Below are 21305 nucleotides of genomic sequence, written 5' to 3' on the forward strand. Positions count from 1 at the left end.
GCATAATTCTGCTAATACGTTATTTTTTAGTTTTTTTAAGCTGCTGTGAGTGTTTAGATGCAGAATGATGTCAGAGAATTAAACTGTGTATTAGCAGACCGGTTGTAGTACACTACTGTTCGAAAACTAAAATACTATCCCAAGCCAAAATCAAAATAATATGCATAAAGATCTAATAATTAGTCTATTGTTTATTATCCTATTAGATTCAAGATTCAAAAAACTTTATTGTCTATCACATTGTGACAGAAAATTACCTTTTGTTGAGGCTCAACATGAAAACATACAAACATTCACACTAACACTCACATTAGGTCATAAATAGCAAAAAGTACCATAAATAGGTAAAAACACATGCACAGCATTTAAAAAACATTGCTTATCTAGCCTTGTTTAAAATGCGTATTGCAGTGGCAATAAAAGAGTTTCTGTAAGTTTTCTTTTTCGCCAGTATTACTCTAAAACGACTGCCTGAGGGGAGCAGCTGAAACGTTATTATTATTGAGCTTCATCTGACTTCATCGATCTGGTGTGAAAGCATGGCCCTTATACTCAGGCCTCCATTATATAGGAGAAGTGTGTGCATGCTGAGTGAGGACGCCCTGCTGGTTTGCACGAGTTAGTTTTTCTTGTTTTTTGCTGTCAATTCCGACTTTTGGGATGTGTTTATTGAGAATGCTGATATTGCAATAATGGTGAAACTGCTTTTAAGTGCACAGCCCTAATTGATGGTTACCAACAATTCAGATAATGTTTACTTCAGAAGTTGCAGACAAATAGACTTGCCATAGTGGCAGCTGAGAAAGAAAATCACAAATTAACCTGCTAGTCAAAGATGTGTTTTTATTCTATTGTAGATTTGTGATCTTCAATTATCACAGCACTGATTTATCAGTAAAAAAGAACTCTGCTTCTTGTGTATGAGACTACACTGAATTTAAGCTGCACAGATATCAATGGAAAGTGATTCAGCATCACATTACTGAACTCTCTCTCCTCTCATCCTCTGTGCAGGTCTGACAGTGCAGCGGACAAAATCAGGTAAGTCTGCTGTCTGACTACTTGTGTTGTCTATAGAAGTGTGAGCAGGCACCATATGCTGGTGGGCTTATGGGGCAGAAGTACAGCGGGAATCGGCCTCATAGTCACCCCATTTGCCCCAGCCCGCCCACTCTGCATGTGACACAGTTTCACGGCTTTGTCTGCCGAGCAAGGTGTTTGAATGAGCTCTGCGTTCGGAGAGGCCTGCAGTGAATACAGTTGCAAGCCATGGAATGCCATTGTTTGCTTTTATTGGACAAACATCATCCACAAACAGGGCTTTGTGAGTTGGAAACAATTGTGGAGCTTTTGGTGGTTGAGGTAGGTAGTCAGTGGCAGGTCTGTGCAGCACTGTGGACTTATAGACTATGGTAGCTGTTTATGAAGGCTATACTGTACTCTCCCAGGAGACCCTGTGCTATTCCTAAAGCAAAGGGGTTCAAGGTTTAAACTGAGAAGGTAAGTGATGGAATAAGATTGTGTGTGTGCGTGTTTGGTGTGGGTGTGTGTTTTTGTTGCAAATGTATTCAAAGCTGATATCCCATGCTTTATGATCAATATGCACTGATTAAGTTGTTCATAACCTGACAACAAAAAATGCTTTTCAAAGTAAAAGTTTCTCTAACTTTCCTGGTTGTATTGATTTCCATCTCCTACATGTTGTGACTGAAACAATATCATAGAAATAAAAATGTGTAAAAGGAATAACAACCTCAAAATTGATATCATAATTTTCTCATTGTTAGTTCCCTTTTTTTTTTCTTTTGTGTGTTCATGCATGGTGTAGTTATGGTGTGGATTATTTGTAAGATGAGTTGTATGTGTAAGAAGCAGCTTGTTATGAGGCGTTTACTTTGAAAGGTCTTTGCTTTTTGGCAGGTGTGTTTGTGTGTGTGTCTGTGCTGCACCATTATGCAGAAGTGGTGTTTTTCTGGAGCATTTTCTAAGCTGAGTCGACACTGTTATTTTGGTGTGTTTGTGTGTGTGTGTGTGTGTGTGCACTCTGGTATGCGTCCGTCAGGTTTGGTATGCTTTGAGCGGTCAGTCAAGCGAGTTGGTTGAAAACCAGGCCAGGCCAGTTCAGACCACTAGGCGTCTCTCCACTCCAACACACAACAACCAGATGCTGGTTTACTGAACACAGTAGAGGTTTTCTGACTGCTGCACTTGATCTAAGGTCACTTACCTTAAGAAATAGTCTTCAACAAGCTTTTACAACAATCGTGTAAATCCTATTGCCAATCTATGTTGATGAAATGAACAAGTTTCCCTCTGTTATTAGTTTCTGGTAGTGAATGTAATATTTGTTCAGGTTTAAGCCTTTCTTAGCATTTTATTGAAATGTGACTAAGTTGGTATAGTCTGGCATCTCTCAACCAGAAGGTTGGGGGTTCGATGCCCAGCTTCTGCAGCCACATGTCCGATGTGTCCTTGGGCAACACACTTAACCCCAAATTGCTCCCGCTGCTTTGTTGGCGGCAGCGTATGAATGTGAACGAATGGGGTTTAGTTACTTGTGATGGTCACTTTACATTGAAACCTCTTCCATCAGTGTGTGAATGTGTAGGTGTGACCTGCGTTTTAAAAGCACTTTGAGTAGTCAAAAGACTAGAAGCTCAAGTCCATTTACCATTGACATCGAGGGAATTTCAAAGTTTAAATACCAGTTATTTCAATCTCATTTGAAGTCGCCAACCATGGCTGAAGAAAGACACAAAATTCACAAAGGGGCAGACAAAATATTATGTGGATAGACAGTCAAGTTGAAATGACTTAAAAACAGAATGTAAGTTTGATCTGAGTGATCCATGGCAGAAAGTTATTTAACTGAGAAATGTTTCTTTTTTGTGCTGGAGCACTGAAAGTATTGTCTTCACGTATCAAACACATTGAAAAATCCCCCACCCACTTAGATGATTAGCTTTGTAAAGATTGATTAACCTCCACTAGTTTGAGTTTGAGGCTATAACTGCTGTCGTTTGTTTGTTTGTTACACGACTGGTTCTGGAGCAAACAGTGGGCTGGTTTGAAATGTATGAACGGGTGTGATGTGGAAACTTGAAGCCTCCAGGGAGAATGCCCTCCAGGGAAGTTTACCTTTAAATGGAGTGGGAGACCTCTCATGTCCCTGACTTTATTCTTTCTTTAAATGCAGACTTTTTTGATATAGGGAGGAGTGGAAAACATAGTTTGATATTTCTTTAGCATTGCTTTGTGCTCAAAAAAAATCATCAGATAAATGTTTGTATCCAACACAGAATATTCTGTATGTCATTTAAGACGTTTTGTGCAAGTCTTAAAGATTACTAATGCCAGCATGCAGTATGTTATACCTTATTATGCACTTCACTTGTACTACGGATTGTAAACTGGAATTACCCATAATGCACTGTTTTGGTGATTTACACTCCAATCAATTAGATAATAAATCTTACTGGATATTGAACAGATCTGTTCTTGTATCAGTGTTCTAAGAAGAGTTCTGCAACAGAAGCATCAATACAAGACTTAACTCAGCCTCATACAGACGCTCAGTATTGACCCCACAGCCCATATTCTATATTTGAGCAAAGTGCTGGGGATGTTGTTGATACAATCGATAAGCTGGATCATCCATAACAGTATCTCACTCTAACAGAACAAAATTAGCTGCAGCTGTAGAGCAGCCTTTGAGACGATGAAAATGATACTGAAGAGTTTTGTATTACAGCAGGTATATAAACTCCCTCTGACATTTCTCATGTAACAATATGGATCATACATAAACATAGAGTCTCTATTGGATCAACAAGCATAATAATGTTGAACCCTCCCTGCCATGCCTGTATCAAAGCACATCTCTTGAGTTATGTTTTCAGGATACCTTGTAACCCCACTGCAGGTATTTCCTGAGTGGTCATGAGTCACATCAACTTTACAAGATCTATACTTTGTTTCTCATAAAGCTAACTGTAAATAATGCATGCAAAAAGCCCTCTGGCTGGAGAAAGAAGGCAGGGTTTGCAAGTGTGTTTAGAAATTTGTATTTTTGCACGGTGAACTGCAGAGTTTGCGTTAGTTTGTTGTGTTTTTAAAAGCCAGAGTGAAGCTCTGATGTGTCCTGATAAAACAAGTTACTGCTAGGTTCTATAATGTGATGGTAAGTCATTTTTGTCTTTTTACAGACTTATTATGTTCTGCTCCTGATGGTATCCGTCTAAACAGTCCCAGATTGTACTCTCTGCGCCTTTTTCTGTCCTGTTTCATGTGCTCACAATGCTCTTCTGCTCTCTCAATAGCCTCATTATCGACCATCGTCTGCGGTTTGAGACATTAGCTTCCTGTGATGGAGGTCAGCATAATCTGATCTCATCCTTTACTTTGTGCAGGAGCCTCAGTAAAAGCAAGCGGCCGACATATTGGGAAAGTGATACTCACAAAAAAAGACGACATCATAGTTTAGTTGTTTGTTTTGTTTCTGGATGCCTTTGAGCAAGGAAAGGAGGATAAGTCAGTAGTAGCAGGCGTTAGTCACCCCAAGCAAGATGATAAAATCTTATGGGTAATGAAAGTTAGGCTTCTCAAAGCCTTTTTGATAAGCCTGGATCTACTGCATTTCTTTGCATTTCCAGGTGACTGTAGCTCTAATCATTTCTACGTCAGTCCTTTTATTTCAATGTATTACGTCACTGATCAGCCTACCGTTTGATTATCTTTACATGGTTGCATCTACAGTATTGTGTTTCTTATCTTATCTTGTATTATGTTATGTTACTGATAGCTGACTTCTCTGGGCAGTCGTCCCTAATGATCGCTGTCTTTGCACACCAGCTGCACATGAGAAACTATCAGTGCATACAGAAGGAGAGAATGATGACAATGATGGAAAAGTGTTTTTAAATGTATTTGGGTCATGGGCTTTTGCCTGGACATTTTACAAGGATGCTGCGAGATGCTATGAATTCATGACGAAGATGCTATCTCTTTCTCATATGCATGTGTGTATTGATGGGTGTGCCACAGCATCACTGATTTTTTTGCTCCACGCACAGTGCGCTGCGATGCTTTCTTTCGGTAAAAAATGACTCCAGAGTGCATGCCTGCAGCCTGTAGTGCAGACGGAAAGACAGAGGAGGAGCAGAGACGGAGAGAGAGTGAAGGAGAGCAGAGCAGAGGAGAGAGGCTGATGAAGCAGGGAGAGGAGGAAAGAAGGTGAAGGACCACCCTTATCGAGCATAGCCGTTCTGAGGGAGCCTACCAAAGGGACCTTCCCACACACACACCATGGCCAGCCAGCCAATCAGAGTGCTCGCATCCTTGACCCATCCTCCCTCGTACAACTGCTCATCCATGGCTCAGCAGATGTGAGGGGATGCCGTTGGAAGCGAGGATGCGATCCACCTGGACAGAAAACTGACACTCGTGTTTTTCAGAAAGGGAGGAAAGATGGTGGATTCACAATAGCTATGGGAAACTGTTAGCAAGGAGGAAGGTGCTGCTTTCAATACGAGAGAGTGGCATCTTCTCTGTCTTTAAATCCTGCTGCTTCTGAAAAGGCATTTTAGCCTTCCAAGTGTTGCCCGTATCGCCGCCTATGTTTACAACTTTGGGTTTGTGAGCTGGCGACTGATTTTTGGATTTGCTCAGTAAGAGACGAGAGAAGAGGACAAGGGGGATTTCATGAGGTAATGACAAAGCATGCTGGACAAGTGACAATCTGACAACGAGACAGCGGGACAGGGATTGAAGAGAGGCCATGAGAGCCAGGAGAGAGGCCAGGATGGTGTCTTCCTGTTCACCATGCACAAACATAAGGTCAGGTCGGATTTCTTTTCCCTTTTCTTTAGCTCTGGCACTTTGTTATTTTGCTGTCTTGAGTCCCATCAAAGAGTCTGGCATGTATTTTCAATGAGGTGCATGAAAGTAGTATTGCACTTAATGTATGTTCATGATAATCTTTTGTATTTAAAATAAATGATTAATAGCATTGGTGACAACCGTGTTTTTCAAAACATAAAAGATTGGATACAATGTAAGTAACAACCAAGTCTTTAAAAGCCAGTTTTAATTGTTGAACAAACATATCTTTCCAGAACTAAAACTGGGTTATTTGCACTTTTGTAAGACACCTCGATGTGTCTATTTTCACATACAATACTTTATGCCCTACTACTTTCCATCCATTACACCCTCTGGCTTTCTGATAAGCATCCTTTGGTTATCTACTGAACTAAGTGCTAATGTAGTTTCCACTGGCTGAATCACATAACACACACGACCCTGGTGTTGTTCTGCAGCTGTAACCCTTTCACTTTGACCAGTGCTGGGAAAAATAAAATGTGTTTACTACAGATTCACTCCAGAATTTTAAACGCTGTTTATAGAAGTCTTTTCTAGTTTAATACATGAAGATAGACGGCTTGATCAGTGTAGTGTTTGACTTTAGAGATGCATGTAGAGCTATTTAAAATGTCTAGAGAACTGAGAAATAAGGTGATGTCAGGGACTCTCAATGTAGTTAGGATTCCATGAATTTACATTTGTGCATTCAGTGATAATTGATGTTTTTGCCAGCTTTGCAATTATGCAGCAATCCATCCATACAGGGGACACATGCCAAAATGATTGATATTCACACATGCCTTAACATGATAAATGCAGTGGGTGATGGAATAATTCATTTTATCATCCCTCTATTTCTCAAATATACCCCGTGCATGCAGGCACATACACATTTGAGTTAAGTCGATCTTTCCAGCCAGCTTTAGGCCTCCTTAAATCTCTGCTGGGATCTCTGCTCCCCAGGTCCATTAAGGGCAATTTTGTCAGATTTACTGTGCTTGTTGATAGGGATAAGGCAGTCCTAGTACTGGTTTAGGCTACCCTTCCTTGATAAATATACTACTGACAAATATTGCTTTGTTTCTCTCACATCAGTATCACACCTGTTAATGAATCACCAGTAATAATCATGAGTTTGAGAAAGAGCTCATTTAATTTTATGTATGGGAAAAAAGAAAGATTTCTAGCTAAAGAGGATGTCAAATGTCTCATATTCAAATGCCACTTCTTCAAACAGAGTGTGTTCAAAATACCTGCTGGCTGTTCAGTCTGTTTAGGAGTGTTTACAGTGTGAAGTTAAACAACTGAGAGCACACAACCCCTTGGCCATAGACGAAAACTGCAAAGAAGGCGACCAATATGACAATACATTAGATTCAATAGTAATGGTGACTAATATGGCAATACATTAGATACAATAATAATGGCGACTACTATAGCAATACATTAGATACAAGAATAATGGTGACCAATATGACAATTCATTAGATACAATAATATTGAACAAAAAAAGTTTTTGAAAAATCAACTGTCTTTATTAGCTAAGCAATGCTTTAATATGAAATAATGTATTTTTAAATTGTTTAATTAAAGATAATGCTTTAGGCCATCATGTACCAGCCAACAATCATTGTTATGTCATTAATGCAGAAAGACAAATTCTATGAATTTCTTTCAAATCATTGTTACTCAATGTTAATGCAATCCACAGAAATCGAAACGAAAAAAAAAATTCAGTGTGTTCATTACAACATTTTTTAAATATTCAAAACCAAAGTACCCCCTGGCTGTACAGTATATTCAAACTATTAGACATGTTTACAATGAAAAGGTTACTTATCGGATAGCACACAGCCCTTTGGCCAAGTGTTTTTATTGAGGACTTTGTCATTTCTAATGTAGTCTTACCTTTCTGATCTAACTGGTCATCAACTATATTACAATCTTTCTGGCTGAAGCAACGAGGAAAACTAATTATAATGGGGGAAAAAGTGAACATGCTATTGTAACAGTAGATTAGCTGCTTCTTATGTTTATAGATAACACCATACCACTTATGTGTTACATTCTTTATGTAAATAGAACAAAATCATGTTTATAACTTAAAATCAGAACCTTTTGATTATTTCAAATAATTATCAAATACCTGAATCTGCAAAAAAAAAAAAAATATTAGTATATTTTTCCAAATTGCCCATAATGTTGTTTCTAGATCAGGACTTTCCAAGTACAATTACTGTAACTAACCTGACTGAAGTTAGTAAATGTTGTGCACTGATCTAACCCTCAACAGTTAGTCAGGTTGTCCATTAAAAAAAATCAGAAGCACATCTGACAATCAACTTAATTCTGGTCTGGTTTTTCTGTACTGCGATGCTGTATGCAACCAATATATATTAAGATTTTCACCAATGTAGTCATGAGTCATCGTCATATCATGGCCTGTATTTTGGGCCAGCTGTTGACGTCACTCACTGTAGGTGATTCATTAAGTACCCCAGTCTGTAAAAAAAAAAGAAAAAAAAAATCTGTCTGTCACTGGCACACCCACTTGCCGCCTTTGTGAAAGGTCTGGTTTTCATGCTGGGTGGACATCTGCCTCACCGTGGAGTTACACAAGGAGAAATGCCATCCACATATGTCATTTAATGGTATGAACTAAACTAAATTTAGACCAGTCTTTGTCCTCAAGTGATCAGTTTACAGGACTTGTGTGTCCCTATCCGTCCACAGTTGCAGCTGAAATTGATACCAATCCATTTGTTGGTTGTCAAGAGCCCTCTTAATGTGCCGTCTTTGTAGTGGAGTATTGGTTGCAATGAGGTAATGAAGCTGGAGTTGATTTAGAGCATTGTACCACTCAAAGTAATACGATTTAGAGAATATAGACACAGATATGGAGACAGGTACCATGAGGCAGGCTCCAGCCACATATAATATTCATCCCAGTTTTATAACAACAAGCGTATCCATCCGAGCGGCCATGTTGTCTGCGTTCTGCAGCCCTTCACTGCTGACTAATCACAAGACCTCTGGTGACTCACGTTATAATTCACATATGTTCATTAGCAAATCAATCCCGCTGATCCACTAAATGTCTGCATCTCTGCCTCAGCAGGGTGCCATTTAATGCAGTTTTTTTCTGCAAATATGCACTCTTATCCAGATGCATATCCACAGGGATAGAACTTAAATACACTTAGGTTAAGATCCATCTGTTACATTAGACTTGTTAACTAAGATCTATGCTGAACACTACAGATTTATTTTTAGCGCTGCAGACCTGTTTGGGCGTAACACTAAACTCCAAAGACTTTTAACAGTCAAATGAAATGCCTTTACCAGATTGCCTCTCCTTAACATACTGCGTCTTTAATTGTTTTTAACGTTTTCATCCATCAAGATGTGTAATCTGAAATCTGTCTTCTCTGAATTATCTTCCTCCAAAGCAGAGATTATCGATCTCCGCCCTTGCAGCACTAAAGGGGCCGTGAATTATTCTTACTTAGGGCTTTCTCTGCTCCTACATTTTGGAGAAAATAGAGCACCCTGGGTCATTTTACACATCCACTTGCTTCTGTGTGAAGATTGCAGCGAGCACAAACACAGCATTTATACAGCAAATGTTGATGCTTGTGTTGGGGCTGAATGGGGAAACTCCTCACATAATCAATTTCTCTCAGAAAGAGGATATTTAACTTGATTTCCTCGCTGACAGGCTCAAGGTGTTGCATAACTGTAGGAAACTTCTCAATAGGTGCTGGGAAGCTCAGTCAGGGGTGAAGGAGTGGGAAGAGATTGCTGTGACTGGAGAGGCAAATGTATTATCAGGTGCCACAGCAGAAAAATGAATTGATTGAATAGATGGAGGAGTGGTTGAGGGCCTGTGATCACAGTGATTCATGGAACATGTGGGCGCTCTGTACTGAGTCACAGGCAGCAGCAGCAGCAGTGACTGGAGTGAAAGGACTGCACTCTGCAAGTCCAATTACCCATGTTGTAAACAGTCACACACAAACAAACACAAACGTACATGTGATTTTGTGTGACATGTTAGCCTCAAACCAATATTTGTTTTAAGGTTCCTTGATGTGACTGGAGCTACAGCAAATGCCAGAACATATTTACATAACATAAGGGCTTGTCATTTTAAATGGAAAAAAAACAGACCAAGACGACTGACATTGTAACTGTATTTTATTCAACCGGGGAAAATGTGATTATTGTGTGACGATCAGAGATATTGGACCCAGTCTGTTGTGATTTTATTTTCCTGTTCTTGATCAGGTCTGTCTGTAGAATGGTAGGGTTCATCGTTACTCATACATTTTAGTTAGCATCAACTACCATCAGGACAATCACATCATGCAAAAGTGAAAAGAAAAGAATCATCTTCCAAAGTCTCTCATGTATTCTTCTCTGCCTTCACTGATAGGCCAAGCAGAAGAAGTGGAAGAAACTGATATGGAAACCCCAAAGGTAGGAAATGACTCAACAAGCAAAAAAAAAACACACTCCACACATGAGCAGTGATAATATATGTATGGCAGGCAGCATAGATGATCAGATGGTGTTTATAAGAGGGAGTTGCTCCTGTGTAGCATGCAGACTGTACAAAAATCACACTAGTATATCGAGTTCCTCTGGCCTCTCCTGGTCCTCAGATTTCACAGTATGTGAGATCCAGGAGCAAAACTGCTGTACCGTCATTTACTGAGACACTGTCAGCATTGTTCTTTGAATGGCTCTAGGGGTTAGAGTTGGGGAGTCTATTGCCATTTTGCCATGAAGTCTAAAACACTCCTCAGAGCGTTGGCACCAGACTCTGGAGCAATATGCTTAATACTATCTATCTTGGTGTAAAGGCAGAAGTAAGTAAATAATGATCTTTTGAAGTTTTCTAGTTTTTAATAAAACGTTATACCCCAAAATGACATTGAATACATGCATTAGGCGCACAGAATGTATGGTGCAGTATGCAAGGCAGCATCTCCATTCTTTTAGAGCAGTGGTCCCCAACCTTTTTTTCCTTAGCGCCCTCCCCCAACCCCACTTCTAAGAAAAGGTTAGCCTCCCTTAGGGCCAACACCAAAAATTGCAGCCAAAAAATAATATTTTTTTAATTATCCAGTTAGGGTGTTATCATTTAAGTTAATATGTGCAAATCAAATTCTGATAAACTTAGAAGTGTCTGGGTGATGTCGATTTAGACACAGTTCAAGATCCATACTTTGGTTTTCAATGACAGTGCAAGTAGAACTAACAAGACCCAAGCACCTGACTGCCAAATCTATTATCTTATACAGTTGCTGATAACATGCACATTCAGCATCACTTTCTACGCACCAATTATTTACAAGTAATAACTTTTTTTGTTACCTAGTCTAGATGAGTTTTCTTTTTAAATCCTGAGAGTCGTAACCCTCAAGGAATCTATGCACTGTTGACGTGATGGTGGGTGCTGAGCAGTATCCAGTTCAGGGGTTTATGGGCCCATCTAAATCTTGGTGACAGGAATCTTTCAATCAATCAATCAATCAATCAATCAATCAATCCCAGTGTGTTTTGATTACTGGTGTGTTGCACAATAAAATGACAAATAGCAATGTTTCAAAGTTTAACATTTCTTTGTTGGTGCAAGGTTTGCTAAATATGAAAAAACAATAGTATCTTTAAACTACCTGGGGAGTTATGTAAGACAGAGCTAAGGCTTGTAATTATCTGAGGACATTTGAAAACAATCTCCCTCTTTGCTTAGATGTGACCTTTCTGATGTTATCCTGGGTTTCAGGTTTTGCATCCGCAGTGTGGGCTTGATGAGGAAACAGAAGCGTGTCTTCACAGAGATTCATGTTATTAAGCTTTGCAGATTTTTCTCAGTGCAAAGTTGAGGTGTCTGATAGCTTGAGGCCTTGCTGGGTGATTGTTGCTTTGTCACCAAGAGTGACGTGGATCATTTGTAAGGCTCAAAATAGCTCAAGTGCCATCCTTTAGTGGGTGGTAATGGCATAGCAACCAGTGGTGGGCAAATTTAAAGTCAGTGTGTGAGTGTTTCTTTTGGGGCTTAGTATTGTGTTATCCCTGTCAAAACGTCTAACTGAGAAGAGCAGGGAAGGTCCACAAGTGGCCGTGAAGCAGCAGGCTGGACCGCTCCCATCTTTGATGATGGCAGGGTCGTCTCTGTGGCAACAGCCCTGAACGACTAGCTGGACGGATTGTCAGGGAGGGGTCAGTCAATATCTCTCCAGCCAATCCCTGATCCCTTCAGCACAACTCTACAATCAGAGACTTGTAATAAATAGCTGGCCCAACTCTTTCTTAAAGCCACAAAAGTGAGTGCAACTCAGTGCCACTTTATACAAATGGAAAGTTGTACTAAAATAGAAATGATTGACTCAGACGGCATCATATATGGCGCTGCTGTGTTTTTGTAATCTAGTTTATTCAAATAAATAAGTTCTTCAGAGGATACTACATGGGGACACAGATTGGGTGTAAGTGTTAACAACAGTGAACAAGCCCTCAGTGACAGCACATCTGACCATTTTGGCTTCCTCACAACAGTCTTTCTTTCTTATGATGAGGTCATGTGAGGCGTGTTTGTAGTAGTGACAACTGCACTGGCTTCGTGTAGTTATGTAATAAATGTTTTTTCATTACTGCTAAAAAAGTAAATCAAATAAGAAAATGACAATTTTTTTTAAATGTGCTTTTCCAGTGAGTATGACAAAACAGCTTTCATTGAGTCACTCTTTGACATTTCTGTCCTTTGATAGCGATTCCAGCTTCACACTGATACAGTAACAGCTCAGATCTGTACACACAATCCTGGATGTGGACTGGATCCGGAGAGATCAGCTGAACCTGAGCTCCCTGTATCGTGACATTATTTTTCTGAACACAGCGGCAGTGTTTTTGAGGAGCTCAGGGTCATAGATGTGATGAGTCATTGATGTACTGCACAATAGGTACAGCTCCAGTTTCTTTCAGTGTGGTTTCTCACAGATAGAAAGACTTTAGTGATTGTCCGTTTGTTGTTGTTGATCAGTTGATCATCACCGGACTTTGTCATTCACTGTCTTACAACAAGAAACTGCTCACAGTGGGTGGGTTCTTGTCAGTGAAGCATGATTTTTAATGACGGTAGTAATTCTTGGAATCAAAAGAACATTTGAGACCTTGTCCGTCCCCTTAATTGTCCCTTCAAAAACAGTCATCTGTTAACAATCTTGACTTCCACTCAACCTTTAAGCTGCACAATCATTGCTAGCCAAAAACCTTTCCATGTAGTTCAAGGATGGGAGTGGAGACACATTATTTACATTATTGAACACTAATAAGGTTTCCTTAAACTCGTTGTACCTTTACAAGGTATTAGGCTTATGAAGCCTTACATTACTACACCAAAAACTGAGTTTATACTCACTGACAGAACGTAACTATCTGACTACATAGTTATAAGGTTAAAAACATGTTGAATCTATGTTAAAGGCTTTATATGTGATGTTTTGATCCAGCAGATGTCGCCCTTGAGCACCAGCATGAAACCAAAACAACTCGTGCTGCATTGTTGTGTTAGCATGCTAATGCTAGCGATCTTTATTATGCTCGTATCTTCACACTGCATGTAAATTTACCTGAAATGAGTGTGATCTAGAAACACAGTTAATCAGTGAGTACAGTATGTTATTCTTCTTTTCTCTAGTCCCTCAATTAAACAACTTTTATACACGAGGGGAGGAGTCAGCCGGCCGTCCGGGCGATGTAAACAAAGTGAAGATAGGACTCTGAAAACTCTGAAAACATCACAGACAGTGGGACTCGGGTGTTACACCCATTGTAGACAGTCATGACTCACAGAGTTATTTTCAGAGGATATACTTGATTTATATTATATTTAAGAGTGAAAAATCACATATACAGCCATTAAACTGATATAACCGCATTTGACCCATCGTCATCCATGATGGAAAGAAAGAAGTGGTTGTTTTACCATGGATCCATGTGGTCAGATGGTCAAAAAAAGATGCTGATTGGTCAAAAGGGATTGCTGTTCCTTACCAACTGGAAGTGTTTACAAGTTGTAGTTGTTATGAGCTGGCTGTGGCTCAGTGAACTAGTCGGTCGTCTCTCAACCGCTCATACCCCAGCTCCTGCAGTCAGAGGTCGATGTGTCCTTGGGCAAGACATTTAACCCCAAATTGCCACCAACGATCCATGGGCAATGTATGAATGTATTGAGTGTATGAATGGATTAGTTTGTACTTGTTGACAATATACATGTACATAGCCGCCTCTGTCATCAGTATGTGAATGGGTAGGTGTGACCTGAGTAGTCAGAAGACTAGAAAAGTGCTATACAAGCCCATTTACAATTAATCATTTACAATACTTTTTTATCTGAATATAACATGTTGAATTTGTAGAGATAACTGCACTTGGGAACTTTGGAATACAGTTTCAAAAAAGTGTATTCAATGTGAATGTTAAATACAGTTTGAAGTTAATTGGAATTCAGTTTCAAACTAATCAATCCAGTTTCAAATTATGCTCTTCAGATTCAGTTTTAACAATACAAATTAAAATTACGATTTAAATTCAAATATTTCTTTTAGTTGTCCAAGTTGAGCAATTGAAATACAAATATACACAATTCAAATTCAGATTCTGCTGACACCAATTTCTGCCCATAGCTGAGGCTTGGTGAGTTTCTATAACAACTCTAGAACTCAAAGTATTGATATTAGCAATAAGTGGACATTCAAACAGCTACTTTAGCTCATTGATCTTGTTGTTACAGCAACAGTTATTATATAAAGACAATTAGCACTAAATAATGATGTGGTGATTTGTCCTGATTGAACTGATTACAGGGAGAATCACTGCATTTTAAAACGACAGGAAATTAGAGACAATTTAGAATTTTGATTGGTAGGTGGGTCTTAACTCGTGCAGCCAATCCACTGATTGAAGTTTGATTTGGTGCAGATATTGAGTTATTGACTTTTGCTGCTTCCCTGTGGATTTTGAGTGTCCTTAATTATGAAAAGAGTAGAGGACACAGTTCATCTTACAAGATCTTTGCAATAAGTCTCATCAGGACTAATATTTACAAAGACTGAATGTATAAACTCAGCAGAGGTTTCTCTTGGAAATTTAGGTTAACATAGATCATCCTTAACTCCATCCTTCTTCTCCCACTTTGCCTCTCTCTTCCACTCCTGCTTTCTTTAATAATTAGGAGTGTGAGTCTGCGAGAGGTTTGTTGCAAAACAGTCTATTTTCATCCCGCATTGCTGCAGCCCAAACAGGAAATCGAGGGCCTTTTTAAATGAGTGCTTTAATGTCAGCACATGCTCGTCTTTGTTCTTTTATTCATGGCACATGTGACATCCTGGCAGAAGGCCATCTGTTTTTCACTTTTTTTGGGTTGACCTGATATTGAACGTGATTTCTATCTGTAGAAGTGTAACTCATTTTTGCTATGGAACATATTATGTAATTCATCGTTCTGTCTTTTGCTCCCCCTCTCTGGGTTGCTTTCATATTTTAGTCAATGTTGGTTGTCTGTGTAGTGTCTGCTCTGTTCAGAGGGATGTCTAATGCTGGACTTCCTTTTTGACATGACATCTCCATGTTGTCCTATGTTTATGTCTGTTTATCCTTTTTACTAGTCCCTGTCCTGTTTCCTTGTGTCCTGTTAACTCTGTCACCAACAGCCTTTCTAGTCTACTGACTACTCAAAGCGCTTTTTACACCGCAGGTCACAGCTACACATTCACACACTGATGGCAAAGGCAGCTACTAAATGTAAAGTGACCATCAGAAGGAACTACTCACATTCATACACATTCATACGCCACAGAGGAAGCAGCAGGAGCCACTTGGGGTTGAACCCTTGACCTTTGGGTTGACCGACTCTAACTGAGCCACTCAATTAAATGTCACCAACAGCCTCAACTACTACACTGTCCATCTTTAATCCACACCTTTTCTTTTTCTCAGCAGCAAAAAACAAGCGCTTCATTTTATTCCTTTTATTTTATATTTCTCTTATTTTGTATTTATTTTCTTTATTTAGACCTTAGAAAGATATTAGAAAGACATTAGTTTAAATGGATACAGTCAGTATTGCTTTACTTGAGCAGACTGTGCAAGATGTAAAAGCATTTCAGCTCTTTGTCTCCCCACTGTGGCCTTCAGGGGATTACCCGAAATGGTCAGTTCAACAGTCCTCAAACAGCAATCCAGTTGGATGATCATCCATTTCACTCTCTGATCAGACAGTAGGAATCAATCAGTGGGGATTTCTTTAAACATGAATAGGAGAACAAGAACACACATAATCCATACTATGTGCTACAGAGGAAGAAACGCCCACAAGGCCGGCTTTCTGCTGCATCCAATCCCACAAAGCAGTGTATAGGGATTAAACCAGATTATCTGACAATGCTATTCTTAGAAATAAATGAAAAATCTCTGGTCTAGTTTAGGGTTCAAGGAACGCTTAAAAAAAGTTTCTGATGCAGAAATCACATGACTATACTTGTGACTAATGAAGATTGTCTGTCACTCACTCCATAATTCATCAAGCAACCTTTCAAACAAAGCAACCAAGAGAATTATGTCATTGTTTTGTAACGCTTTGGGGAGCATTTATCACAGTATGTTTTCAGGAGTAAACAAAATCTTATTTTACCTGACAGAGATCAAATTCAGATTTTTGCCAAATACATATGGGAAAAAATGTTTTTTATTTTAGGTCATCACATGAATTTCACTAGCAGAGCTAGTCTTTGTTCTTGTCAGCAGGTGGCGTCAGTGAGTAATATCTCTGACTGTGGACTGGTTGACTCCTCTCTGAAGGAGCTGTCCATTCAGCACCTCTCTGTAGCCTCTCCTCTGCACACCAGAGAGAGAACTAACTAGAATCAAACTGCTGCAAAGTGAACAAGAAACACAACACAAGGTAAAGCTGGGGGCAGATGGCAAAAATGTCTACAACCTCTTTCATTTATACATTGATTGAATACAGTTTAAATGACAAAAAACATAACAATGCATTCAGATAGTGTTGTTGTTTCATCATCAAATTAATGCAAGGAAACCATGTCTAGGTTTGGACCAGATGGACACTGTGTGAAATGACTTAATGCCCTCTTGCTTGACTGACGCTCTGGTAACGGCTCCCACTGTTCAACACACTGAGATGAGATAGGAACGCTCTATATCTTTGCCTCCTTTCTTCGTTTTTCTCCTCCTGCAGTCTTGCTGCATTCGCTGTAGCCCCCGGGGATGCACAGTGCTGCCTAACAAAAGAGAGAAAGTGTCTTCATGCTAGCCCTATGGTGCATGTTAAATAACCCCTCCTGTTGTAAAAGGTTCTTATAAAAAAGTAATCACAGTTTGTTGTTATGAGCTGAGGTTTTTGCAGCTGACGGCCATTGATTGCTGGTAGAAGATAGTTGTATTGAGCCCTCTGTAGCCCAAGATACACATGTGCAAATATAAAAACATAATGTATAAGAAACATTGACATTTGATTTGATTCTCCAGGCTACACTGTGAAATGAAGAACCATTGCCAAATCATGGTAACATTCTTAAAGCGATAAAAAATATGTTCAACTAACAAGCATTGTTCCATCAGTATTTGTTTCTTTGTGTAACAAACTATCACATCAGAAAGTTTGTGCAATAGTGCTTTCATTTCCGTTGAAATTAAACCAGGATTAGATATTTTATAAAATTCCTATAAATGAACATAAACGATTGACACAGCCATAGGTTTATCAACTTTTATTTTGAGTTGAATAAACAACAATAGACCGACAGTTTGGTAGTTTAGTGGTCTCTGAAGCGGTTACAGGCACACCTGTGCAGTACTTGAACGCCCTGATGAAGTCCATTAGGCTGAAACACATTGCCGTTTTCCACTCTTTTTCTTACCTTTCCACCTTAACCTCTCCCGCACAAGAGACCGCTCCACTACCAAACCGAGGTGAGCTGGTCCACTGTTGTTTTTTCAGTCATTTGTCCTTACTTAAGCGCGCTTTGTATTACCCAACATTACGCGACACACAGTGAGCACGCCAGCTTCCATTCATAGTTTTTCTTATTTTGTGCTCTTAGATTTGCATTTTGGCTGTCTGCTTGTTCTCTAGAGCCAGAAGTATTTTTGTAAGGGGAAGCTAGTTAACCATCATATTTCCCGCAGAATGGGATTCTGTATGTGCTTGTTGCTGACTGGAGGTGTTTATTTAGAAAGCTATAGTAAGAGAGCTAAATGAGCGTAGTGGACTTCAGCCAGCTTGGCCATTTCTCAGGTGGGAAAGTGAGCAAAGGCTGACTGGCACAAACCACTCCCGACTCCCACCGCCACCACAAATTACTCAATGTATACTTAGCACGGAATAAATTAACAAGCCATATGTTTGAAGCAACGGATACCTGTTAATTACTGTGAACATTTCAAGAAAATAATAAATAAATACAATTTTCAGTCACTTTGCTCTGAAGCAAAGACTTCTTGGTCTGCCTTTAGTTACAGAAAGCACCGTTTTGGAAAATGTACAGTTGTTAATTTTCTAATATTTGCCTCCAAAAAAATCCCCAAAAGGTATCAACAACACAAACAAGTTTAGTGACTGAATTATCAGAGGATCTGCATACAGCTATAGGTATCCAACTGTCAATTGCAAGGGGCCATGTCTGACAAACCAGGAACTAGCCACCACAAATAACTGAATGTATGATTAACACTCATCAAGCCAACAAGCCTGATGTGGTGAAGCCAAAACTGCTAAATATTGCTGATATTTAATCCACGTAATACTCCCTTTTCACTAACTGTAAATGCTGAAGAACAGTTTCTAAAATAAACCACACGGCCAGCCGTGTTATTTGTCCAATATTTGCATAAATAAATGCCCAAAAGGCAGTAACAAAACAAACACTGCAACAAGTGTAGTGACTGAAATAGAAAAGATGACATTTAGGTAGACAGCTAGCGGCATCCATCTGTCACTTGAAGTGGCCAGACACCAAATAATGCAAACTTGGAGACCTCTTTATATTCTAATCTTAAAATGTAAAATTATTATGTTAAACTTTCATACAATTGTAATGACTAGATAAAGAACATTTAGAAACAACATATTCTGTCTCAAGACTGCAACATGTGTTCTGCTGTATTGTTAGGCTTTTCAATACACTGTAAGGTCTGAATGGATTTAGTTTGAGGTTTTCTTTTAGCCAAGTCTTTGAAAAATAGATTTAACATGTCACTTTTCTAAGATGTCACTGTACACATAAGCAGAATCAGGTGTGCACTTGGAACTGGTTACTGATCCTTCAAAACCCTCCCTAAACCTGCTATATATGTCAAGGGGAGAGTGGGTCTCTCAGAACAAGAGGCCAAGCTCGCCTGCATCGTCTGAGTGCTATCATCCTTTTGGTTGTTTCCCTCTGCATCACTCAGTCACGTACTGGCTCTGTCCTTGCACCATCTGCATCAGAATAAAGAAGAGTGAGTGAATGGAGCTTAGTGACTCAGCAGTCTCTGCTTAAAGCAGCAAAAACTTTCTTTTGTGCAGGACTATTTTGTTTTTGGGATTTCCAGTAAAAACCTTTGAAAATCAAATCAAACCTTTTTTTTTTTTTTTTAATTAATCAGAGACAAAATTTTAATTCAAACAATGAAATATTATATCAAGATCTTGCAATCTTTGGAGCATGCATGCTTGCATTTGTGGGTATGTTGGCAGGTCAACCAGAATGTCTGTTTTGATGGTGCTGAGCGGTTTGCATTAGCGGTACTATAAGCCATCCCTAATGAGGTGTAATTTGTAACGTGCAGGGCTTTAAGGAGATTAAACAGAGAGAATGTGCTGCACTCTGACCCAGTGCCTGTGGTCATGTTGGCTATCGTTTCTGATGCTAACTTATTTGAAAGTGAATGGACGATTTGCTCTCTGACCTTTGTGGTCTGTGGGGTTTGTTGGGAGTGGAAAGATTAATCGACCACTTGTAGCTAAGATAAGATGAAGGTTAAACCATTACAAGAGTAGTGTAGACAAGTTTACATCATGTTTGATTCTGACTATTGTTGTCATTGTTAAAGGAGCATTATGTAACTCGTAGTGTTTAAAATGATACTGCAGTCCAAATCCAAAACATTGGAGTGAGCTGTCCCCTCCTCCCTGGAGTCGACGCTCACAGGGCTTTCCATGTCATTGACACAGCAGCTTCAGTGTTTAGCCAGCTCTGCATCGGTCTAGAAACACTCTCACCTCTCTCCAAAATGATCTCCAATATTTATCCTAGTTCTACCACGTTTCAGGTTGTGGAGCTTATTAGAAAAAGGCTTTTTAGGTCGGGTACAATCAGTTATATCTGAGCCAGTTTGCTTGCCCGCTTCCATCACTGAAACACCTGTTGGTTTGCAAGCTGCCTGGCAAAGCGCGGGGTGTCCAAAACGGCCATGTGGGGGGTGTCTTAAAACTGCCTACTGTCTTTGATCAAAATAAAAACAGACCCTGTCAAACTTCTCCCTCTCAAATAGTGCACAATACTGTCTGCAATTAAATTGAGCAGTGGGCTTAGTGGGTCAATTTGACACCTGCAAGCATTTAGATTTGACGGCTTTAGCCGGCCAGCATTGGCCTTATTCTGAGGCCAACATTCCATGACAAGCCCAAAAACTGAGATTAAAAGCTATTAGTTTGGCAACCAAGACTATGTAGGGTAAGTGTGTTTAGATCTGCGGGAGAGTTAAAGAAAGATCAGAGGTGCTATTGTTTCTCCAGATATCTAATGTAGTGTTTCCAGTCCTATTCAGGTGTTTTTCTAACCTCACTGGAAGTCTTGTCTGGCTGGACATCCTCACTTTTGCAGATTCCATTAGAACACACAGACACAGAGTTCAATCTATATCCTAGACTTGTGTAAATCAGTGTACTTCTTGTGATGAAAGATACAACAGAAAAACTTTTTAAACTTTCAAAATCCAAAACAAAAAATGCCAACCAGAATTTACAGAATTATTACCCCTTTACCTTTTCTGAAGATTATTTCCTTTTTAATATAGATGGAAATGGAAATAACAGGAGCAACATGTACTGTTTCATACTGAAACATTTAGAAGTGACACAAAATACAGCAACCGGTATTCCCAGGATAAAGTGAAATAAAAAAGGAGACGAGACATTTTGTGATTTGTGTTTTGGAAAGAAAGAGGTGGAGCACTGCAATGGCTGGGAAAATGCTTTCAGATGCAGAGTATATCTGTTATTATGTACTGTACCGATGCATACTGTTGCAGTATGTGGGGGAAAATGTGAAATTTGACTGGCCTGCTCTTCCAGCTAATCAGACAAATGAGGCCAAGTTAGTTTTAAATTCAGGTTAATGCAGTTATAAAAAAACAGTAGCCAACTAAGCAAG

The 21305-nt window shown here is 39.4% G+C and overlaps 1 protein-coding gene across 8 annotated transcripts in view; it reads left to right on the plus strand.

Annotated features, from left to right (window-relative positions):
* Positions 1-21305, plus strand: part of gramd1bb (GRAM domain containing 1Bb) — an 88521-nt gene that overhangs the window by 16287 nt on the left and 50929 nt on the right. For all 8 annotated transcript variants that reach the window (XM_061045937.1, XM_061045936.1, XM_061045926.1 and 5 more), the window contains one exon: positions 1015-1041. In XM_061045937.1, the coding sequence (XP_060901920.1) occupies positions 1015-1041 (27 nt within the window). The remainder of the gene's footprint in view (positions 1-1014; positions 1042-21305) is intronic.

The sequence above is a fragment of the Labrus mixtus genome, chromosome 9, assembly GCF_963584025.1.
Source record: "Labrus mixtus chromosome 9, fLabMix1.1, whole genome shotgun sequence".
NCBI lineage: Eukaryota > Metazoa > Chordata > Actinopteri > Labriformes > Labridae > Labrus > Labrus mixtus.